The 22,818-nt window shown below is 42.0% G+C and overlaps 1 protein-coding gene across 3 annotated transcripts in view; it reads left to right on the plus strand.

The window, feature by feature from the left end:
• The window catches only part of LOC133345392 (unconventional myosin-Ib-like), a 105,350-nt gene extending 85,433 nt beyond the window's left edge, over positions 1 to 19,917 (plus strand). The window contains exons 21-30 of one of the 3 annotated variants that reach the window (XM_061556099.1): positions 1,987 to 2,055; positions 5,274 to 5,360; positions 9,377 to 9,463; positions 13,854 to 13,928; positions 14,543 to 14,677; positions 15,757 to 15,863; positions 16,961 to 17,084; positions 17,283 to 17,432; positions 18,559 to 18,686; positions 18,823 to 19,917. In XM_061556099.1, the coding sequence (XP_061412083.1) occupies positions 1,987 to 2,055; positions 5,274 to 5,360; positions 9,377 to 9,463; positions 13,854 to 13,928; positions 14,543 to 14,677; positions 15,757 to 15,863; positions 16,961 to 17,084; positions 17,283 to 17,432; positions 18,559 to 18,686; positions 18,823 to 18,940 (1,080 nt within the window). In that variant the 3' untranslated portion in view covers positions 18,941 to 19,917. The remainder of the gene's footprint in view (positions 1 to 1,986; positions 2,056 to 5,273; positions 5,361 to 9,376; positions 9,464 to 13,853; positions 13,929 to 14,542; positions 14,678 to 15,756; positions 15,864 to 16,960; positions 17,085 to 17,282; positions 17,433 to 18,558; positions 18,687 to 18,822) is intronic. The other 2 variants (XM_061556100.1, XM_061556101.1) reach the window with 2 other exon arrangements.
• The last annotated feature ends 2,901 nt before the right edge of the window (positions 19,918 to 22,818 follow it).

A 22,818-nucleotide genomic window follows, 5' to 3' on the forward strand; every position in this document is an offset into this window, starting at 1 on the left:
TAAATCACGACGTTTCAGAGGCAACACAAGTCTCCGTCATCAGGTGGGACCGTCACAGCTAAATCTACTGTATCAAGTGAGGCAAAATTCCAAGAGACAAGCTCTTAAATACAAGTTAAGGGGGAGGGGGGTTCTTATCTGAATGTAAAGAGTTACAAGTTCAAATTCTGGTCATGTGTAAAAAAAAGGAGTATCACATTGTGGAAAGTCAACAAGTATTGTCCTAGCATCGAGAGACCACTCACATGCAAGATAACGTATGGCAATATAAATTTTTACAAATATTATTTGATTACAACTCACGGAAGGTCATTTGACTTGGTTGATTTGGCATGCAAATATCATGCTGGACTTTTTAGATCACTGGAGTCATTCGCCATTTGTTAATAAATGTAGCCGAAGACAAATTTTATTATTATGCTATAAATAAAACGTGACACTAAAAGAAAATATCAGAAGGGCATTAGTGTTCATTCTTATATTGTCTGAGCATAATACGTAAGAGAAGCGTATTGCTTGCTGCAATTCAGTGTGTCTAATTGCTGCATCTGTGTTTGGCATGCAGCCTGCTTGGAGGTAATAGATGCCAGTTGAACAAACAAAACCACTTGTGAACTCCTGCACCACATTCTTGGAATTTGTGTGGGTGAATGTGTTTAGTGCAGGCTGCCTGTTAGAAGCGGATGTTGAAGCAACCTAACGTGCAGACATTGTGGCTGTATTGAACATTTAAAGGCCACATTTTAGGAATTAAAGTGGTCTTTTGTTAAAGAAAGTTCCAGTGTGTTCTTGTCAATGTCCCAGTTCGGTGACACATTTATTTTGTTCAAAATATGCCATTTGTTGTAGAGATAATTTAAGAGGCAGTGTTTGTATCATGTGGTGAGCATCTGTGTGTATATATATGTGTGGGGAGCAGTGACAAAGTGGTGAGCACGCTGCGCTATAAACCTGGCAAGCCGATTTCAATTCCCACTCCCGGCCAACACCAGTGACGATTATCTGAACTGGTCCTGGGCCTCCCCTGGGTCGACTCAGCCTCAAATGAGTACCTGGTGCGGTGTGTAAACATTGCCACTGGAAATACAAAGGTGGTCGGGCATGGTGCTGGCCACCTACCTCATCATGTAGCATGCCGGCCTTCATAGGTGCTCACTAACAGTCTGTTAAGGCTATATGGGGGATCTCAGTCTTTGTCTAAAAATGTTTACACGTAACACGGGTATTCATATTCTCAACACGTTGCAGTTATTGTGGCTCAGAGGATCAAGGATTCTCTGTCCACGAGTGAGTTGACCCACGTAGACATTATGAAAGAGCGTATGGGAAAACTCACAAGATATTTAACGTAGAGTTTGCGATTACATCTCAATGTCAGCTGGTCCATATATTGTGGTAATGGCCAATGTGGTGGCGTATTCCTGAAGTAAGTTTTAGGATCCGTTCTCTCTAAAAAATAATGCTGTGGCTTCCTGGATGGACCTTGAAGCACGTGGTTAATTACACCAGTCTGAGAAATGTATGTTGTTAGTATGATAGCAATGCTTATGTCTGCAATGCGAGCGTGAACACTGTTGTTCTTGTGTATAGTCAGTGATTCCATGCTCAAATAAGCATTGAATGGTACTCATCCCACTTTACAGCTCTGAGCCAGGGGGTAAACATCTTCTATTCCTATGGCGATGGCCTTGAGGAGTGTGTCATTAATAAATAACTTAATTAGTACAGATTGGAGCTCCTCTAATGGCTGTAATGCTTATTCCCCCGTAGCACCCCAAGGATTGACATTGGAGAAGCACATTGCCTTTTAGAGCAACCCCAACTGTGCCCGAGCTTTCAATTATTAATCGTCTCCGCTTCTTCGCTGAAGATCACCTCGCCTTTGGGCAGTCCCAGGAGCCGCCCCCAAAATTCGGCATTGACTTTCTCAACGATTAACCAAATTAATTGCGGTCCCCATTAGCGTTGCGTGTTGCTCTTTTCCAGGAACGCAAGAGGTACGTGAAGACTCTGGAGTGCATTGTTCTCCTGCAGCGCATCGTCCGCGGATGGAAGGTATGAGCGATGACCGCGTGCCGAGTTGGCTCGACGTGCCTGCACTAAATAATCACGGTTGTGTACTCTGCACCCGTCGCGCCTTGCCAGTGACTCCGTCTCCTCCCACCAAATCACTGTTGGAGTCTCTTTGGTAGCGGAGGGTGAAGTGCTCGAGTTTATAGTGCATGGAGCCACCGTTCAAAGCACAACATAAAACGCATCCTAACAATGACGATCTCCCTTTTTCCAGCCGATGGGATTGTGTGTCGCGAATTTCGTGGCAATGTGCACGGTTGACGAAAGGTTTCTTGTATGCCCTTCCTGCAGCTGTGTTCCACTGATGCTAGTTTCACAGCCAAGCCAAGCTTTATTTGTGGTGTTGCAGCGCCACACCTCCGCGTGCATATTTTATTGACGGCCACTTCTGGCGTGACCTGCTGCACGCAACGCTTCTTTCATTATTAAGTGACCAAGTGTCACTGTCCTCTCGATAGTGAGCACAACTAACAAAGCACAAGAAGCAGTTCTAAAGAAATGAATTAAAACTAGATTTAAAACCAATTTCTTAAGAACTGACTCATTTCTTTAGAATTGCTTTTTATGTTTAGTTTGTTGTTCTTCCCCTGCACCTCTGCTGAGCATGTTTGGCTACGTACGGTGCAAAATACATTTTACATACATACATATACCCCAACACATTCCTGCGGAGGGAGCTGGTAGGAACGTTGGGTTGCTCGGTCAGTGGCCAGGGTCATTGGCGGCGTGGTGTATTCCGCAAATATGCCCGACTGTGAGGGCGGGCACAAGCCGGCGAGAGTAGGTTAAACGTTGAGTTTTATAAGGGCACCATGGGGTTACCAGCTCCTCCCCACCCAGCCCCACCCCTCCCACCCCCCACCCAGCCCCACCCTCCCCACCCAGCCCCTCCCCACCCTCCCCACCCAGCCCCTCCCCACCCTCCCCTCTCCACCCAGCCCCTCCCTCCCCACCCAGCCCCTCCCTACCCTCCCCTCCCCACCCAGCCCCTCAATCCCCACCCAGCCACTCCCTGCACGAGGGACACAATAACCCCCTATGGGCTGGTGTAACGAGGAGGTTCCTACCAGTATAAAGCAATGCATTATCTGTTCCTTGACCCACATTGTATCCCTGTACAGCGGAGTATGAATGAAGAGCAGGTTTCCAATGACAGTTTTTTTTATTGCTGTCATTGATGAGTGGAATGAAACCATAAGCCTCACTGCATGTGGACAATCTCCCCAATTTATGGATAAAACATTTCATTTCCTGCTGGTCAAACTTCAAGCAGGATCTATCACAGGTGCTGAATGAGCACCTTGTTACGTTTAAACTCATGACTTGTACACTCTGTTCGTTATCAGGAATATTTTGGTCCAAAGTATTCACACGCACAGTATGTGTTGAATCATAGTACCACTGTGGAATCTCTTCCACTAACTATCAAAGGCTATAAGGTGTTTTCCATTATATGATCATAATGGACCAAGTCTTGTTCTTTAACCTTACTTTGAAGAACCAGATTAAGGATCTTACTGAGCAACATCCACGTGAGAATTGTAGCTTTCAAAGTAAAGTTTTAAGCGGTTTTGTTGGAACAAAGAAGAGGCTCACTATAACAGCATTCTAACAATGCAAATGTCTTTGCTGCACCCAAGCTGGAAGGAGCCCCTTTTAAAAACGGGACTCATTTCTCAACTTGTGTGTAATGACTTTTTGAGATTCGCGTGAATGTTGTGCATGGCGCAACATTTACAGGGGAAAAAATTCCTGACACATATGAGTAAAAGATCCTGATGAAATATGAGGAAAAAATCCTGACAAATTATGAGAAAAAAATCCAGATAAAATATGAGGAAAAAATAAATCCTGACTAAATGAGAAAAAAATCCTGACAAAATGAGGAAAACATCCTGACAAAATGAGAAAAAAATCCTGACAAAGTGAGAGAAAAAAATCCTGACGAAATATGAGGAAAAAATAATGACAAAATGAGGAAAATTTTTGACAAAATGAGGGAAAAATCCTGACAATGAGGAAAAAATCCTGACAAAATTATGAAAAATCCTGACAAAATATGAGGGCAAACCACTGAAACAGGCACCACTACTCTCTTTCTCAGCATTGAAGTGTGCTCCGACATGGGGAGTAGTTACATTTTTTTTGCGTTGCAGATGCAGAGCGGGTAGTGTGGTGTTGGCTGAGACGAGCGTGGGATGTGTGGCCTCGGTAAACGAAGTGGGGTGTGGGGGGGCCCGGGGTCCCTTCAGCCAGGGAACTTTGCCACCTGCTTTTGGAAGCTTACTTATCAACTTGGTGATCGATGCATGTCCAGTGAACCCAAGGGCACCTGGACAGGAGGGTACATAATGGAACACACGCCCTACTATACTGGAAGATGTACGGGAAACACACACGTGCATGGCATTGCGAACAAATGAGTGTCAATGTCGAAGTAACATGCTAAAAGATCTGCTCAATTGAAAACAATTACACTAAGGCTTCAGTGACCTGACCTACAATGTCAAGACTAGAAAACATGCACCATTTTCTTACATTTAACTGTCAAACTAATTTCCTGTTGTCAATGTTTCGGTACAAATTTCACGTGAGATCCAACACGCATTCCTGCACTTTCGATTCTGCCCATATCTGTATGGCTGATGAAAAGTAAGACAAACGAAAAAGGCATGTGAGCACACCTCTGTTTGGAGTGGTGTTCTAGCGATAATTGCATTGCGTGATGATGCTTGCACCCAAGTAACAATTACTGTCTGACCTGGCTTGCGTATCACCATTGGTCAGCTCAGCCTAAAATGAGCACCCCAGCTTAGTCCATCAATATATCGCAAGCACCAAGGATACAAAGTTAGCTGGGCATAGAATTAGCCAAGCCACATTCTCGACTGCCATACCACCGTTAATAGACGCTCACTAACTACACTTTCTGCATTGGCCTTTAAAGCTTAACAAAGGCCTACTTCTTTTATCTGTGCAATATTTACGTGTTTTTCACGTCTGCCTGCGTACATCTGTGTCCATCTGTCCATGCAGTCGGCCTCTGTGTGTCTCTGTGTGCCCATGTACCTCGTGGCTTGAGCACCCATGTGCACTTGCTCAGCCCACCCGTGCCTCCGCCGCCGTTTCTTGCCTCTGTCTCTTGTCCTTCCATCGACGTGCACTCGCGCTCGCCGCCGTGTCCCCCGTCGTGTCGCCAGGCCCGCAGACTCCTGCGCCACCTCAAGCACCAGAAAAAACTCAACGACGCCGCGACCGTTATTCGCGCCTACTGGTGTGGCTTTCAGGTGAGGCCGCTTAGTTCCATGCCAGGCCTCTGTGCCCTGCTGCACCCCTAGCCCCTCTAGCGGTATCACTACACTGCTTCACATGGCCCAGGGAGTTGCGTCAATGCTGAGAAGGATTTGCATGGCTTTGCATGCCAGGGCCGTTGTAGCTGGTTTGCCTTCATGGTTTGTTTAACTGCGTAAAACGAAGTGATCCGTAACTACTCATAACACTGGTCAACACACTTTTTCTGGCATAAGGTATTCCAACGGTTTTAATGTAATTTTGGGGTGCTGATTCCAAATCTGGCATCAGTTTTTGTCGATCACATCAGGTTTTTGAGATATCAAATATTGCATTTTCAATAAAAACTGCAGAAGAAAAATATTAAATAAATGTGGATATCTACATAAAATTATATTATAAACACACTATCATAAAAATACAGCACCATATTTTAACACTAAAGCAGTCACTGACTCGCAACAACTTGCAATCATAAGTGACAGAGTTAATTTCGGGTAAAATCAATGAAAATGGCGTATTCTGATAGCATAAAAATGAGATGTGATAGAGCCAATCTGAGATCAGATTTGGAATCAGCACACTGTTAATTAGTCTAAAACAGCTGCAAAAGTCCAGGCCAGAAAAAAATTTTTTTTTTGTTGACCAGTGTTATTGTCACGATCCATGGGCAGATAGACCATAAGGTGTTCACTGCACATTTCGACGTGATCTGTAACCACTAATGTGATCCGTAAACACTAACGACTGCATTCATTTCAAGGTCTCAACGTTGGCAAAAGCAGACCATGTGACTAACCACATTCACGAATTCAGTAAATCTAACCTTGCATGGTAATGTGTAACTTGCATGGCTCTATCATTAAGTTGTATTTTGGTGTCTTCATTTTACCATGATGTTTGTCTAACATTTCTGTTGACACATTGCTTTGTTATTTATGGTTGTGACAATGGTTTCTTTCGCCTCTTTACACTAACTGCATGTGAATGAATGCAGTTTTACTTTTCTTCCACAGGTTTTCTCCCCACAGATTACAATGTCAGTTTCCCCCCACAGTTTGGCTTTCCACAAGGAGTGGATTACCAAGACTAACGATTTAATCTTTGACAATAACCATTGCGTTTATTTATATTGCAGTACTTGTTATGATTTGACAAACAAATTCACCAATCACTTTTTCATTAATGACAATTATTAACCTCGCATTTATTCATCAGCATTTTCCCCAAATACCATGTCAGGTTATGTAAATGCCAATAACATATAGTCAGTTCAGTTGTAAAGTTAAGCTTTTGTAGGGGTATAACCACTCTGAAACGTGCCAGAAATGTATACCACTGAACTAGACATTCAACAGCATAGCATATTTTTCAATAAAATTTTGTCCATTTTAAAGCATTATAAGGCTGCTCTGACGATAGAAACCCCAGCACGTGTATTTATTGTTCAGTTTATTTTCGTGACATTTGCATGCGAGGAGGAAAAACTGAAGATTTGCCTGAACAAATTGACTGCCAGTGCAGTTTAGCAAGAACAGTGGAAAAATAAATACAGCCATTCCACGTAAAAAAGACGAAGATGTATCACTACATTGGTGCTTGTGTTAGAGAATGATTTGTGGTGACAGCTGTAACAAACTGATAGAGCAAGCTGCTCCTACTCCTGTGCTCTGCTACCTTGTGCATGCCATTGCATAGTAAGCCATGGCTCCCTAGATAATGGTAACGGTGAACGGTTGCCCTGTGCACGTGGCACGGTGGAACTCTTTAGTCGTCTAAATAATGCAGTACCTGAATTTTATGAGCAAAGTCAAGGTCCAAATGGAATCATGGCCAAAGCCGGTGATGCCACCCTACCTCACTAATTCATTCTACCATCTGCCAGATCCTGTAAGCTGCTACAGAGTAGACACATGACCTGCAAAATCTACACCAACATATCCCACCATATGGTCTTAGGCCTTACCCTTGGGCTCCGGACTCATGGAGGCCCTTCCAGCGTCCGTCTCGGCAACCCCCCCCCCGCCCCACTTGCCCCCCCAGTGCAACCTGTTTTAGTTTTATTTCCCAGTCATAGCCCCACTACACGCTTGCCCCGCTGAAGCAAAGAGCCTCTTTGACCTCCTTCTCACAGCCACCTGCATTACGGACATTATTGCCCAAGTACACAACAAATTCATCTACCATATCAACGTTCTCTCCTCCTACCAGGACCTGCCATCCTACTGCAAGGAGTCCCGTTTCTTTTATCTTATATTTACATCACGCTTTTATCCAAGCCACTTTACAAGGGTTATGAATGGTAAAATTAGGGTAGCTAAAAGTGATATGGTGAATAGGGATGGGGAGGAAGGTTAGTGGGTACGGGAATTACGGGGGTACCTCGGGGTGGAGGGATGGATGGGCCAGGGAGAAGAGGTGGTGGTGGTCTTGAGCGAGGAGCGGAAACTAGACGGTGATGGTTGCTTGCTGCTTAATGCGGAGGGGAAGTTTGTTCCATTGCAAGGGGGCAAGTAGGGTCAAAGGAGCGGAAACGGGGATTGTGCACAAGGATAGGGTTGGACGGTTAGGAGTAGGAGAGATTGAGAGCGGAGGGGGCATAAAACGATCCCAGTGTCCAGTCACAGTCTAAAACTAACACCAATTCTATGGCTCCAAGCCAAGGTCCTAGTCAACAGACCTGCATCATCTCTGTAGTCCCTCACATTCATCTTGCCTGCTCACCATAGTCGTGGTGTTTATGAATACAGAGTCAAGCTCAATAAAACAAACGATGGGAGGCAATAATATCACCATAACAAACACCTGTCCTAACATCCAATCATTCCAATGTCTCGCCCACAATTCATACACAGGCCTGAGTCCCATCATACATGTTTTGAAGCAGCCGACTTATCTTACCTGGGACGCCATAGCAAGCCTAACAGTTCCCAGAGGCCTTTCTGGCACACAGAATCGATGGCTTGCTTAAAGCCCACAAAGGAAATCTAAAGGTTCTCTCCATACTCTCAACTCTTCTCTATCTGCCGATCTTATCACTTGCAGCCCCTCGCTGATCTAAGTCCACACGGATTCTCCCTTAAGTAACTTAATATTTTGATTATTTATTCTATTCATAAATATTCTGGTGAATACCTTCCCGGGAATGCTCAAGATACTTGTCCCCCAAGAGTTACTACACTCATTTATATCGCCTGTCATATGCAGTCTTATAATTGCATTCTTCCAGTCCTGTGACGGCTGTTCCCTATTCTAGGCAGTGTTAATGACCGTGTGTAGCTCGTCCAACAGACAATTGTCCCCGTCAAACTTGATTTGAAGCTTTCGTGACTGCAGGAATTACTCTTTGGTTCTTTCGGTAAAGTCACGTAGAAAGGAAATTAATTAAATAATAGAATACGACATTTCGTTTGCAACACGAGCAGTCGTCATCAGATAAAACTCAATTTGAGAGAGAGACAAAACACAGACACGGAGACGCACAGACAGACACACAAGCAGAGAGAGACTACACAGAGACACACTCTGTGTCTCTATGTTGTGTGTCTCTCTCTCTCTGTGTCTCTGTGTTGTCTCTCTCTGCTTGTGTGTCTGTCTGTGTCTCCGTGTCTGTGTTTTGTCTCTCTCTCAAATTGAGTTTTATCTGATGACGAAACGTTGTATTCTATTATTTATTTTATTTTCTTTCTACGTGACTTTACCGAAAGAACCAAAGAGTAGTTGTCCCTTTCTTTCAGCCTTTGTTCTTCATTGCAAGTTTATTTCTATACGCCTTAATGGTTATTACAGCACGCACATTTGTTCAGGTATTGATTACATTTAACATACAACTCAAATCACCCATAGCATTGTGTTGCTTTTAAATAATTGAAACCTATGCACACTGATGTCCATTAATGTGAGATCACTTTTAAGTGCTCCGAGGCAACGTGTATGAAGCTTTAAGCTGTGCTCTTGAACTTTAGTGTATTCGGAGTGTTTGTTGCTCTACGGCGTGACGGCTGGATTCTAGGTTCGACAGCAGGTGAATCAGAGGAAGGAGCTTGGAAGACGCAAGCATGCAGTGGCTGTAATCTGGGCACACTGGACAGGGCACAAGGTGGTGTAGCTGCAAAGCTGTATGCTTTGTTCTGCTATGTTTTACTGTGCTGAGCTCACGTGTATGTTGCTGTGCTGTTCTATGCTGCTGCTGCTGCCGCCGTGGGCTGTTCTGTCCTTTGCTTAGCTCTGCTATGCAATATTAAAATGCGCTGTGCTTTGCCGTGCCATTCTTTGCCTCACTGTGTTGACCTTGTTAGTCATTGCGTAGACTCCAGTGAGGTTTGTGAAAACCACAAGTGTTTCTTTTTTATGGAATAACTTGCACCATAAATAATGTAATGCACCTGACTCCCACACAGCAACTTGCCCCTGCAGATAAGCAGTTTGATATTCTGACACCTTCGAGGCAACAAGTTCCAACTAAAATGTAATAGCATTCTTTGCTTTCAGCCGACCTGGTGTTTTGTATTGCAGGTGTTTTGTATGTAAACATTGACACTTGAGTGCTCATCCAAGCTCTTGTTTGCCCTATAATGCTTTCCCATACATACATGTGGATTGGAGGCAAGGTGGCTCTGTATTAATCAAAACACTTCGACAAAACACTGTGCAGGTGTGATTGGTCTACGGGATCGCACTGGTTAAATTAGTGAAGAGAACGTTCCACCTTTTGTAGGAATTCTCTCGGATGCAGATGTGTGTAAGGTATAAATCGCACAACCAGAGGGCTGCTGATGTGTTGGGCTGGGCTATTACTTACACTGTGGAGGAAATGCTGATGTAGGGATCCCCTTAAGAATGTGCATCCATGCAGTTGACATCACCTCGCATGCAGGCATTGCTTCAGCCTAGTGCATTGACTTTTGGCAGTCATGTGAGGTCCATCAAATAAAAAAAAACTTGAACAAATTGTGGGGTCCTTGAACAGCATTATCTCTGTATTTAACTTCCTTTGTTAATCTAAATCCACGTGTGTGTAAGCATAGTTAATGTTATGTCAATACAAACATTACTTTTCTGTACACTAACCAAATAACAATTCCTAACCTTGTTTTCTTTTTCAGGACATTTGCATGCTTTGTGACAATACCAATTTCAAGTGCGTCATATTGTCAACAGTTACATTTTCTTTGCAATGTGGGAGAAGGTTGACTGATGTTAACCGACAGATTTAAATCCACGGAGATAAAAAAGAAAGTGAACGGATGCCACCACTAAATAATTTAATAAATAGCGTTGCCATTTTGCATGAGAATGCAAGTTGGTCGGCAAAGTACAAACATAAAAAAGAAAAGGCAATATGTGAAACCACAAATCAACAGCTTTCAATTTAAATCATGCAATGGAGAGGCAGATGAGAGCAAGGTTGGATGCTTTTTCAAAACTCAGTTTGATGATGAAAGGCAACAAAACCATGTGCCTGGAGAATGAAGTTTACATTGCATATTACTCACTCGTCATTAGAAATAGATCAGCAACATGAACCCGGACAAAGGAAATATAACGGCAATCTGTAAAGTATGCAGAGAGCCATGCAGCAATGCATGCTTGAAATTACACTGAGAGAAAGACACAGATTAGGTAATAAATGCAAAATAGATGCATCGTATTGACCGGTCTGGAAAGTAAGTGGGCTTGTGCAGGACACTTCATGAGAATGCATGATAGCCGATAGACGAGACCAGTTGTGGAATGGGAGCCAAAGGAGCAAACACGCTTGAGGTGATGAGCACCATTGAGATTAAGGGAATGAGGCGAGCTTACATGCACATCGCAAGACTGAGGCAGGGCAACAGGGTGGGGAGGCCTTCATCCAGCAGTGGATAAACCATAGCTAATGATCTACACTATGGGAACCTCATTTGCCAGTAAAAATATGATAATTGGTTTTTTACCCTTCTATCTGGCAACAAAACTGACACCTTTTTACAAGGAGTCATGTTTGCATAGACCGCAATACCTGCAGTCATAATACAAACAAAAGAACATAACTCTGATAATGTGCACTGTCCTTGAAGTTTATTGGTCCACACCCGAGACAGCTTTCCTTAGAGCCTAGTCTCACATGGGTTGGCGTCATCTGGTCCAACCCATGTGAGACTAGGCTCTAAGGAAAGCTGTCTCGGGTGTGGACCAATCAACTTCAAGGACAGTGCATATCATTATCAGAGTTATGTTCTTTTGTTTGTATTATGACTGCAGGTATTGCGGTCTATGCAAAGATGACTCCTTGTAAAAAGGTGTCAGTTTTGTTGCCAGATAGAAGGGTAAAAAACCAATTATCAAAGCTAATGATGTTGAATGTGTTCCCATACAACATTATATTTATTTACCAACTCCTGTGGGATATTGCAGTGTACATTGGACGGGTAATATTCTATTACAACTCAAACGTAGTTGTGAATTATCATTATACTGGAGTTGGGATAAACACCATGACTTGGTGACACAAAATGGTGACATATTTTCCTCAGGCTCTATACAGTCATAACATCCACTAAGAATAAGCATTTCTCAGGCCCTACACTTCACAGAACATTTATCACGTACATAATATATATTTGAATTGTGTTTTTTTCTTCCAGGCATGGACCACTGACTAATGCCCGTTTAAAACATTTATCAAATGGAATCCATACATTTATCGTACACATATGCATACACTTATGTATTTCATGCCCATAGTTGCATTGGCATTTTGACTCTATAACACAAAGCTCTATCATATGGTACAAGACTGCGATGCACACAGGATATTGAAAAACGAGGATGCACTGAATTCATTGTGCATTCTGTAACCTGGAATAAATTATGGAGCCATGTGACTCAGTGGTTCCATCATTTTCATGCATGGAAAATTACAAGTCACACAAAAATCCGCCTCTATTTGTCTCGTCAGATAATTGGTAATTGGTGGTGTGTGTAACACTTGCTTACCATACTCTTTGATTATTTCGGTAAAGCCACGTAGGTAGAAAAAAAAATAGATCACAACGTTTCGATCGCCACACAAGCAATCGTCTTCAGGTGGGAGAGAGAAACAGGCTGCTGAAACAAGTCCTGATTATATATCGTTGAGAGGGGTGGGGGGGGTGCCAGCATCGAGCAAGAGGGTGGGGGCTAGAGATTGTGCCTAAGCAAGTGGGAAACGATAAGATGGGAACTGAGATGGGCGGGGGGGGTGATGCGAGAGCTGCCAGAGCTGAAGAGGTGGCCATTGTATTGTGAGAGATTAGCATTATGAGATCTCTTTTACCAGTGAAAAAATATAGTAGTAGGTTTTTACCCTTTTAAACTGGTACAAAATTGACACCTTTATTCAAAGCATCATGTTTGCAATGACCACAACAAAAGTAGTCTAAAAAGCAAACAAAAAGAAGCAACTCTGATAATGATAATAATATGCACTGTCCTTGAAGTTGATTGTACCAGTTTAAAAGGGTAAAAACCTACTACTATATTTTGCCACTGGTAAAAGAGATCTCATAGTGTAAATGCTTACCCCAAGCTCTCAATACTCTGATATTGCACTGTGTTTGAGTTGTACGCCTTCTGGTGTCATCTGGTCCAACACCAATGGGGACTAGGCTCTAAAGAAAGCCGTCTCGGGTGTGGACCAATCAACTTCAAGGACAGTGCATATTATTATCATTATCAGAGTTGCTTCTTTTTGTTTGCTTTTTTGACTACTTGTGTTGTGGTCATTGCAAACATGATGCCTTGAATAAAGGTGTCAGTTTTGTATCAGTTTAAAAGGGTAAAAACCTACTAGAGATTAACATGTCAATGTAAACGAACCGATTTAAAGCTTTCGTGACTGCAGGGATTCATCTTCTTGGTTCTTGCGGTAAAGTCACGTAGAAGGGAAATCCTGCATACTGCATAATGCACGGGCATAATATGACTTTGAAACCCCCCCCACCTCCTACGCATTCCACAAGTAGTGACTAATCCCATATCTGCATTTCCCATAAATATGCAAAATTCCTCTTGATATGCAAATTCCTTTGTTAAGGCGCCCCTTCCCCCTCCAACCGAGCTTAAATATACGCTGCCAAGCCTGGTTGTGCCCATTCAGACACTGTCTTTCCGACAGACCTGTTCTTCACCTGAGGACGGCTGCTTGCGTTGTGGCCGAAACTTCGTGATAATTATTTTATTATGTTTTATTTTCATTATTTTATTATCTCCCTTCTACGTGACTTTACCGAAAGAACCAAGAAGATAAACGAACCGAAGCAATGGTGGCTGTGCTTACTAACTTTCGCCTTGCTTGTTAGTTGAGCCCACGTGTCTCCCCAAGAAAGAGTGATAGTGGATTATTGTAGTGTTGCCAGACGCACTGTGTTCTGGCGAAGGAACAGCAATTTCAATCCTTTTAGCTGCTTCTAAGAATCGCTCTTGTCAACACGTGTACCCCGACCCCTGACCCCAACACACCTGTGCAGGTGCGGAAGGCGCATCGGAAGCACTTCAAAGTAAATGCCGGCAAGAGGATTTACGATTTCATGATTCTCTGCATCGTGAGTACAAGCCCAAGTGACAGTGTAACCATTGTAAACTTCTGATCCCAGCAACTTGGGTTCAATTTACAGTTATGGAAAATGTCAGTGACATGTGGTTGCTGAACCTATCCTGCCCTCTCTGTGCTTTAATGACCTAAATAGGTTTTCATTAGCAATGCTTTCATATATAATCTATAGAGCATTGTCTTGTGTGTGCACATGCGTGCACATTTATGCCCAATATGATGTTGATAATTACAATGTTCCATGGCTTGGATTTGATTCTTAGCTGTTCAGATAAAGAGAATATATGTTGGTAGCAATATCTGGCATAAATACATTCTGTCTTACTTTAATTATTTTCATAAGCAACTTCAAGGTCCAATTCTCTTGACATCAATTGTAAATGACCATATTAATGCTTTATCATTTGTTTGCACCCAAAATGAAAATTAATTAAAACATTATTCCAACGTGTGCGTATATATATATATTTCAGGCCCCATTCAGAGCTCAAAAATTAGAAAAAATACTCAGAGGTAATAAATGAACAGCTGGGAATGTTTGATAGTAAGCGGTGAAAGTGCCCTTCCCCTTCCTGAGATGTGATCTCTCCCATCGTTTGTGGGCAGATGAGGCGATACTTCCTGCGTCTGCGGGACTCACTGCCCAAGCTGTCTCCCACGGATCGCAAGTGGCCTGCCTACCCCAACATGTTCCTGGTGCCTGCAGACCAGGAGCTGCGACGCATGCACCACCTGTGGAGGGTCAGTGCCGCACGTACACAATATGCTTCGCAGCTGGCTGATCACTCAGTTGGAAAATACAAAACTCTTTTTTTTTTACCGAGGTATAAAGTCCAAAACCTGAGTTCCATCTTCTTGAGTTCCAGTGAAACCCCGATTATCCATGGCCCGATTATATGCAACTCGCATTTCCGCAGCTCAAAATTGATCTATAAAAAACTTCTGTTATCCATTCATTGATTCTCCCTATTATAAGTGATTCTTCCCCAGATAAGAGTGGTGACTTGGCAGCAGCGGTTGTTTGTTGGCACTATATTCACTCTACAGCGAAGCCTCTCAGAGCACGGACTCATTGAGATGTGATGATTACACCACTTCAGTGTCGGTGCTTATTCTGCAGATGTCGGAATAGTTTGGATTTTTTGGAATTCATATTTACGATGCAGTAATTCATTGCAATTGTCCACTCATTTATTTAGTACGCAATGCTCAAAAGGACAGAATTGGAAGTAATTTTTTTGTGACCATTGCTGCACACTGTGTAATTACAATAATAATTAAGATCCTCAACGTTTATTAACAGGTAAATTGACTATTTTTTTTATGCTGTCAACTTTTGTCACCTCTTTTGGAAGCCTCAAATTGGGTAGTGTACAAACACACATAACTGTAGGCGAATATATCTTTCTGTCAGCATTCACATTATGTCTATTGCCAAAGGCTACTAAGGTATTCGATGGAACAGCAGGGACTTAAACATTTTCCAACAGCTAGCTAGACTGAGTCACATGCTTCCATATGCCGGCGAGTGGTTAGTGTCGCGGTTTGTGTGCTGCTCTACGAATCCGGCGACCCGAGTTCGATTGCCGCTCATGGTCAACACCAGTGACTATTATCTAAACCGGTCCTGGGCCTCCCCTAGTTCAAATGAGTATCTGGTGCAGTGTGTAAACATCGCCACTAGGGCGACAAATGCTGCCGGGCATGGTTCTGTCCACCCCCCTTGTGTGCTGTTCCAGCCTTTATAGATTCTCACTATAACAGTACTTGCCCCAACAGTCTGTTAAGGCTATACGGGGGATCTTTGTCTGTGTCTACAGTGCAAGGTCTACCGCAGCAAGTTTGACGACAAGAAGAAAGCCATCTTCGAGGAGAAACTGTCTGCTAGTGAGCTCTTTAAAGACAAGAAGGATCTCTACCCAACCACGTGCGTGTGACCACAACGTCCTGGACACTATTTATTTTTTTCCCCTAGGGGTTCATTTGCCACTTTCTTTTTACCCAGGGTCATTAAACCTCTGTTTTTCATACAACCATTATGGTATATACAGTGCTGGCCAGTGGGTGAATCTATTGGTGTGGCACAGAAGCCAACATTGGTGGGGGACATAAGCCAGCAAGGGTGGGATGAGGGGCGAGGGGTCACAGGGCAAAGGAGGGAGTTGTGGGTCATGCGTATGCCGTTTATAATCTTCATAACATGCAGGAAAGTATTTTTTTTCACACCACTGGCACCCAAACGACGGGCCGTCATCGGGTATATATCGAGCAATGGTCCTATGAAGATCTTCGATGTATTTTGATGTTTGAATGTGTATTGTCAATCTTTAATAATTGTATACTGTTGCAAGGAATTGTACTTTGTGTGGTGTATTTTCCCATGAGTGAATTCGATTCCAAGTGCAGCATCTTACAATTGGTTGTCCTCTAGAATGTTCCTCCACTCATCTTCCATTCACTAGTTTTCTATTGGTGAACCCTAGCGGCCATTTATATTGTTGCAGTGCAATACATTGTCAATAGCTCAACAACTTCCTACCAATTTGTTCAACATGGATGAATTGGCTATATGCCCTCCTAAAAATATAAGACCTGCCACCTGCAGTATTTTGAACATTATTTTGATTCATATGTAAACAATTTTACAGGCACAATAATGGAATTTGTAGTGCAAAAAATAATAATATCATATTCAGTATATCCAGGCAAGCCTCACTGGGTCTCACTACTCTACTCTTTTGCAGGAGATTCCTGCTTTTGGATATTTGGACATATTTATTTGGCAATTATTGTTTTACATGTGGGATAAAACTAGACAATCCAGAGTAACCCGACTCATACGAGGGGATAACACTCAGATATCCACACAGGTGAGTCAGGACGCAATCAATGGCTGTTGCGTGTTTCTGGCCACCCATGGCGGTTTCACAACTAACGCCTCTATAGAGCTGGATTATATGCACGCAACAACCACGGCCCGAGAGCATCACGTTACCTCTGTGTTGGTCACCTTCCACTGCACAGGGTGCCGCAGCCCTTCAAGGGCACTTACCTGGATATGACCAAGTACGACAAGCTCGCCACCGCGGTGCCAGGCCCGCACATCTTTGCCGAGAGTATTTTGAAGATCAACCGAGGCAACGGAAAGGTGAAGTTGTTGGCGCCTTATCGGTTGTCGTACTTCAGGCACGGGTTGCTGCTTCAGTGAACACAGCATTTTCAAGAGTTGCGCACCGATTATTTATTGTTTAAGTACCATCGATTGACTTTGAATATTAGCATTAATGAAAGTACCTTGAGCGTGTGAGCACTGTTGTGAATGGTTGTTCGCGGTCTTGCATTTTAGGGTTCACCACGTCTGGTGGTGCTCACAAAGAAGAATCTGTTTCTGACAGACAAGTCGGGGCAGGTGAAGTCGGAAATTGCTTTGAAAGAGGTCACGGGTCTCTCTCTCAGCAGTCTAACAGATGGCCTGCTGGCTCTACACTTAAAAGAGGTATGCATGCATGTCTGTACTTGTGTATGTGCATGTGCGCCGAGGTCGACTGAGCTTCAATTAGTATGTGGTGTGGTGTAAACATCACCACTAGGGAGACAAAGGCGGCCGGGCGTGGTGTTGGCCACCCACCCCCTCGTGTGCTGTGCCGGCCTTCATAGGTGCTCGCTAACAGCACTTGCTCCAACAGTTTGTTAAGGCAATACGGGGGATCTTTGTCTTCGTTTGATGTACATGTGCAGCTAGCTGGGCACAAGCGCTGTGGTTACATCAACGTTAATTACTGGCATTTGCTGCCTGTTGTTGTTAATAGAGGTTAACTTTATGTTTTTATATTTTATTACATTGCATTTTTTTTATTTTATATGTATGTTGATCTTCTTTTGCACCCTACGTTGCCAACCGTGCTAATCGGAGATGTGTATGCATAATAACAGTCACTGGTGATGCCAGTTCTCCATATGAGTGCATGTGTGCAGATGTCAGTGGGATTAACGCAATTAAAAACTCAAGGTTGTACACAGTATATATGTCAATTCACCTCTTTTGACCAACTCGCGGCTAAAATAAACACTGCTAAGGTATGTTTGTGTATTTGTGCGTATGTATGCAATTGTGGAGAGCGGTAGAGTAGCAGTTAGCACACTGTGCTGTGAACGCAGCAACCTGAGTTCAATTACGGCTCACGGTCAACATCATTAACGATGATCAGAACCCCTCCTGGGCTTCCTCTAGGTCGACTCAACCTCAAATGAGTACTTGGTGTGATGTGTGAACATCGCCACTAGGGAGAAAAAGGTAGCCGGGCATGTGCTGTCCACCCACCCCCTCGTGTGCTGTGACAAGCTTCATAGGTGCTCGCAAACAGTACTTTCCCCTACAGTCTGTTTATGTTATACGGGCATCTTTATCAATGTATGTAATATTCTTGGTTCTTTCGGTAAAGTCAACTAGAAGGGAAAAAATAAAACAATAAAAATATAAAACAATATATTTGTATTGTTTTATTGTTTCCCTTCTACGTGACTTTACCGAAAGAACCAAGAAAATGAATCCCTGCAGTCACGAAAGCTTTAAATCAATATGTATGTAATGTTAAAGACCATCGCAATGCCTCCTTCCACAGGGCACCACGGCAGCGGGCAAGGGCGACTTTGTACTGAGCAGTGAGCATGCAATAGAGCTCATCACCAAGATTCATCGTGCGGTCATGGCGAGCAACAAAGAGAAAGTGGAGATAAAAATCTCCAACGAGTGAGTTACTTCACTACGGCCGCTCAGCAGCCCACAGTTCCCTGGGTAACTTGGCCAACTGCGTGACATACGTTGTAGCTTATTATTGTGTGGTAATGCATGTGTACCATCGCTGTCGTACCTTTGTTGTTCGCAGGTTTCCAGTGATTTTTAAGGAAACGCAAGTCAACGTAAGGATTTCCCCGTCGGGCCAGAGCAACGGAGCTAAGCTGGTGTGCAAGCGGAAGGGCACGGGACTGGAGGTCGCCATCTAGAACCTCAGCTGCCACATCATCTCCTCTTCACACCCGACTGTCGCCCCTCATTTTTCCCCATTCCCATTGCATCAAAGCTGGCAGATTTAAGTCAATGCTAACAGAGAGGGCCATAACGAGGTCTTATTTTTTTAAGCAAATGCATTAAGCAGGGATAGATTGTCAAGGTGCCACATGAAGAAATGTCTACTGAGATGGTTTTTTTTGGAGTTAGTATTGAAGTCCGAATTACTATGGTAAATGGTTAAACAGCAAAGGCCCTGTCTTTTGCACATACACAGGGGTGCCTTTTAAAGTTTCTGCCACGGTTTACATAGAAATGAACGGCAAGGGAGCATTGAAGTGAAAATTTAAATGGTAGTGCCCTCCACAACTGTCCTGTCGAGACATTTGTAAATGATGGATAAAGAATGACATGTAATCATATAAAATGTCTATTTTTGAATCGTTTTCTAAACGTTGATAGGCAAAATATTATGAAAAGTAGATGCATTTACATAGCTATTGCAAACTCAAATGTCTTTTCAGAACAAACTGCTATTGACATTTTAAAAATGAGGGCTGTTTCTAAAAAATGCCAAATTTAAGTCATGTAAAGGTTCATGTGTTTTTTATTGGATGTAATTCTGATTTTATGTAGATGTAAATTAATTTTCATTGCCTATTTTAAGTTGAAAACATACGTTGAAAAACATATTGAATAAAGTGTATGATGACTCTTATTGAAGATAGTAATGTACTTGATAGAAACTTGCTGCCAGTTTCACATTGTTCACTTGTTACTGATGAAGATTTACTCAATGATTAGTACCATAAGTCGTATTACTGGTACCATAATTGGTATTACTGATGTAATAATTAAAATGTTGAACTATTATGGATACGTTCAGAATGTTTCGTTGGATAAATACAGTACGGTTAATATTTCTTTATTAACCTAACAATTGCAAAATTAAAGTTATTTTACGAATACAGTACAGCCGTTGGTCACGTGATGTTCTTTTGCTCACAGTATTGGGGAACTTTTAACATTTATAACATGGTATCAGCTTAACACCTGAAGATAGCTACATATCTGCTGTGGTGGATGCCAGCACATTGAGTTATTGATGATAGTTGGGATGAACACGTTTTAGAACGAGATTTCTAGTGATGCAGTACGAAGAAACACATGTGGTGTTTGGAAGAAACATTTTTTACATCCGTGTATTTTTTTTGGGTTATGCAATACCAAATAGAAACTGAACAACAAAATTTTTTGGATTAAGTTGACAATGCACCACCCTATAAAATTAGCAGTGGTGTCTTAAGACATGCAGAGAATTTCCCTGCTAATACAATGAAGCAGCTTCTTGGTTCTTTCGGTAAAGTCACGTAGAAGGGAAGTAATAAAATAATAAAAATAATATATTATTTTTATTATTTTATTACTTCCCTTCTACGTGACTTTACCGAAAGAACCAAGAAGATGAATCCCTGCAGTCACGAAAGCTTTAAATCGACAATGAAGCAGCTTTTGCCCCCCTTGTAATACCTCTTTGAGTCCTTGATGGAAGTGTAAGATTGTTATGAAGTCGATCCAATTTGTGTGTTTACTCTCAAACGCACAGGTGTGCAGAAGTAGTGACTAATTGGCACGTTGTGTTTACGTGACAATCTTTACTAATTGGCCGTGTCGGGTGGTGGCGGGTTTCATGACACATTCATATTTACACGATATATCCCACAAAACCCTTTATTATGGATATGGGTTGCAAAAGCCTTCGTGTTAAGTTGACCCTTGACTGGCATTTGAACCCACAGTGTTTAGTGATGTTGACCAAAGTGCAATGCAGTTAAAATAATAATATTTGGTATGTTACCTGAGCATTACATATTAAGTATATCAACATTCTGGAACAATATTGAAAAGGCCAAAACACATAACGTTGTCTCTTTTCTGTTATTGGTGATGCGTATATATTCTCTAAAGTGTACATAATTCTACTTTGAACTCCACCATGGCGTTGATCGTTTTGTTTTTCTCAAAAAAAAATATTAATGTTCTCGCATGATTTGAAATGTAACATTTGTTATACACTATATAGACTAAACATTTAACTATTGTTCACCAGTTGGCATACTATCACATTTCCTATCAAGCTAGATATTTAATCACAATGCATAGTTTAAATTTCACTTTGTTTATTACATTGCAAATACCTTTAGTTTACATTCGCATTACTTACTAAGAAGATATGTGTTTTTGATTTAACAAAATTAGTAATTACTATGGAAGCTAACTTAATATGCTCACAACAATCAATTGCTTAATTTTTCAGATTTTAGTTCCAAGAGATAAAAAAGCATTTAGCTTCCATAATAAAGCATTTAGCTTTATTATACAGTTGTAACATTACAGAATGCTATGCAATTATGAGCCATTGTACACAACACGTGAAAATGTGCCAAACACTTTTGACAAAACATAAATTTTTCCTACAATTTGGCTGTGAAGATAATGTGGTTTTAACATTCTATTTTTTTAAAAACTTAACAGAATGTTTTATGTTCAAATATATAATGCATGCTCGGTGCTTTCATGGTTTGTCATTTGTTATTTTCATATGCTTATTTTATTTGGATACCCCTACTGATGTTAACTGTAATTCCGGTCAAATGAATCACAGTTCTAGAATGGTTTTATTCATTTCAAGGTCTAATTTTTCTCATTTAAATAGTTACACTCTTGTCACGGCCCCATTGTAATGGTCAATAGAAACAACAAGGTAAGGATCACAACACTATCTCACAGGCAAATGTTCGATAAAGTAGAAACAATATTTCAAATACTACCACATGAATGATAGCGGTCTATGGCTAAGATTGCAGCGCATGGACATGGTAGTCGTGCCCGACACTGTGCCTGGCCATCTTTACTGCATCGAAGTGATAAATGTGGCATCAGATGCCAGTCGAGATGTACTTAGTTTCCAGGGCATATGAGACATTGGAGCTGAATTGCATTGCACAATATTATTAGTGCAGCAAACACAAATGGGCAGTCTTTAACTTCCCAAAATAATTAAACATACCATATACCGTTTTGAATCCAGTGCTGTATTAAAATATGTTATTATTAAGTCTGTCCCTTCATAATACGCCTGCTTAAGATGTGTGATTTGATCAATGCCAAGTGGTATCTGATTTTATACACCATAAGTGCATACTATTTCTCACTTTACAGTGCCCTGCGATGTGTCCCATAGTCATTTCTGCTGAGTAAACTTGCTGATTGTTCACTATGCTGTAATAAATGCTGGTGATGTACTGTGCCTATACTGCCAGGTTTTAGCAACACACGCTGGCACACTGGTTTTGACTGCACTGCAGGGACGTATCGTGAATGCTGCAGTAACTGCAATGGGTCTGGTTCTTACTCTGAAGGCCCTTGAAACCTCATACAAGGAAGGGAATTGTCCGCAGATGTTCTTATGGCGAAGCACATTGCATAGATATTTCAGCGAACGAAATTGCTGACAACCCACACACTGCATCGTATTCTTCGTACAACAAATTAATTTGTGGGATCAAATGTTTTTTAAAATTATAATTCGAATTTAATGAATAGCGTTTATTATTGCACTTTTGTGAAATTGTCTTCTCTTGGGATTGCTAATAGTGCAGGCCACGGGCCACCCTACTGAGCTCACCATGCAGCACGAACAAGGCTGGGCCGCGGGGTTGCAGTGCATCGTGCATTGAGCGTCAGCATTTATCTCTTGAATGGTACTCAATTCTTAACCAATTTTAAAGTCAATGTCAAGAGATTAGACGTAATCTAATGCCCAAATATCTAAAATATTTAGGTATATATGTATATACCTACATTGGTCTCG

The sequence above is a fragment of the Lethenteron reissneri genome, chromosome 21 (genome assembly GCF_015708825.2).
Source record: "Lethenteron reissneri isolate LAM-NWPU_2019-01 chromosome 21, ASM1570882v1, whole genome shotgun sequence".
In the NCBI taxonomy this organism is placed as follows: domain Eukaryota; kingdom Metazoa; phylum Chordata; class Hyperoartia; order Petromyzontiformes; family Petromyzontidae; genus Lethenteron; species Lethenteron reissneri.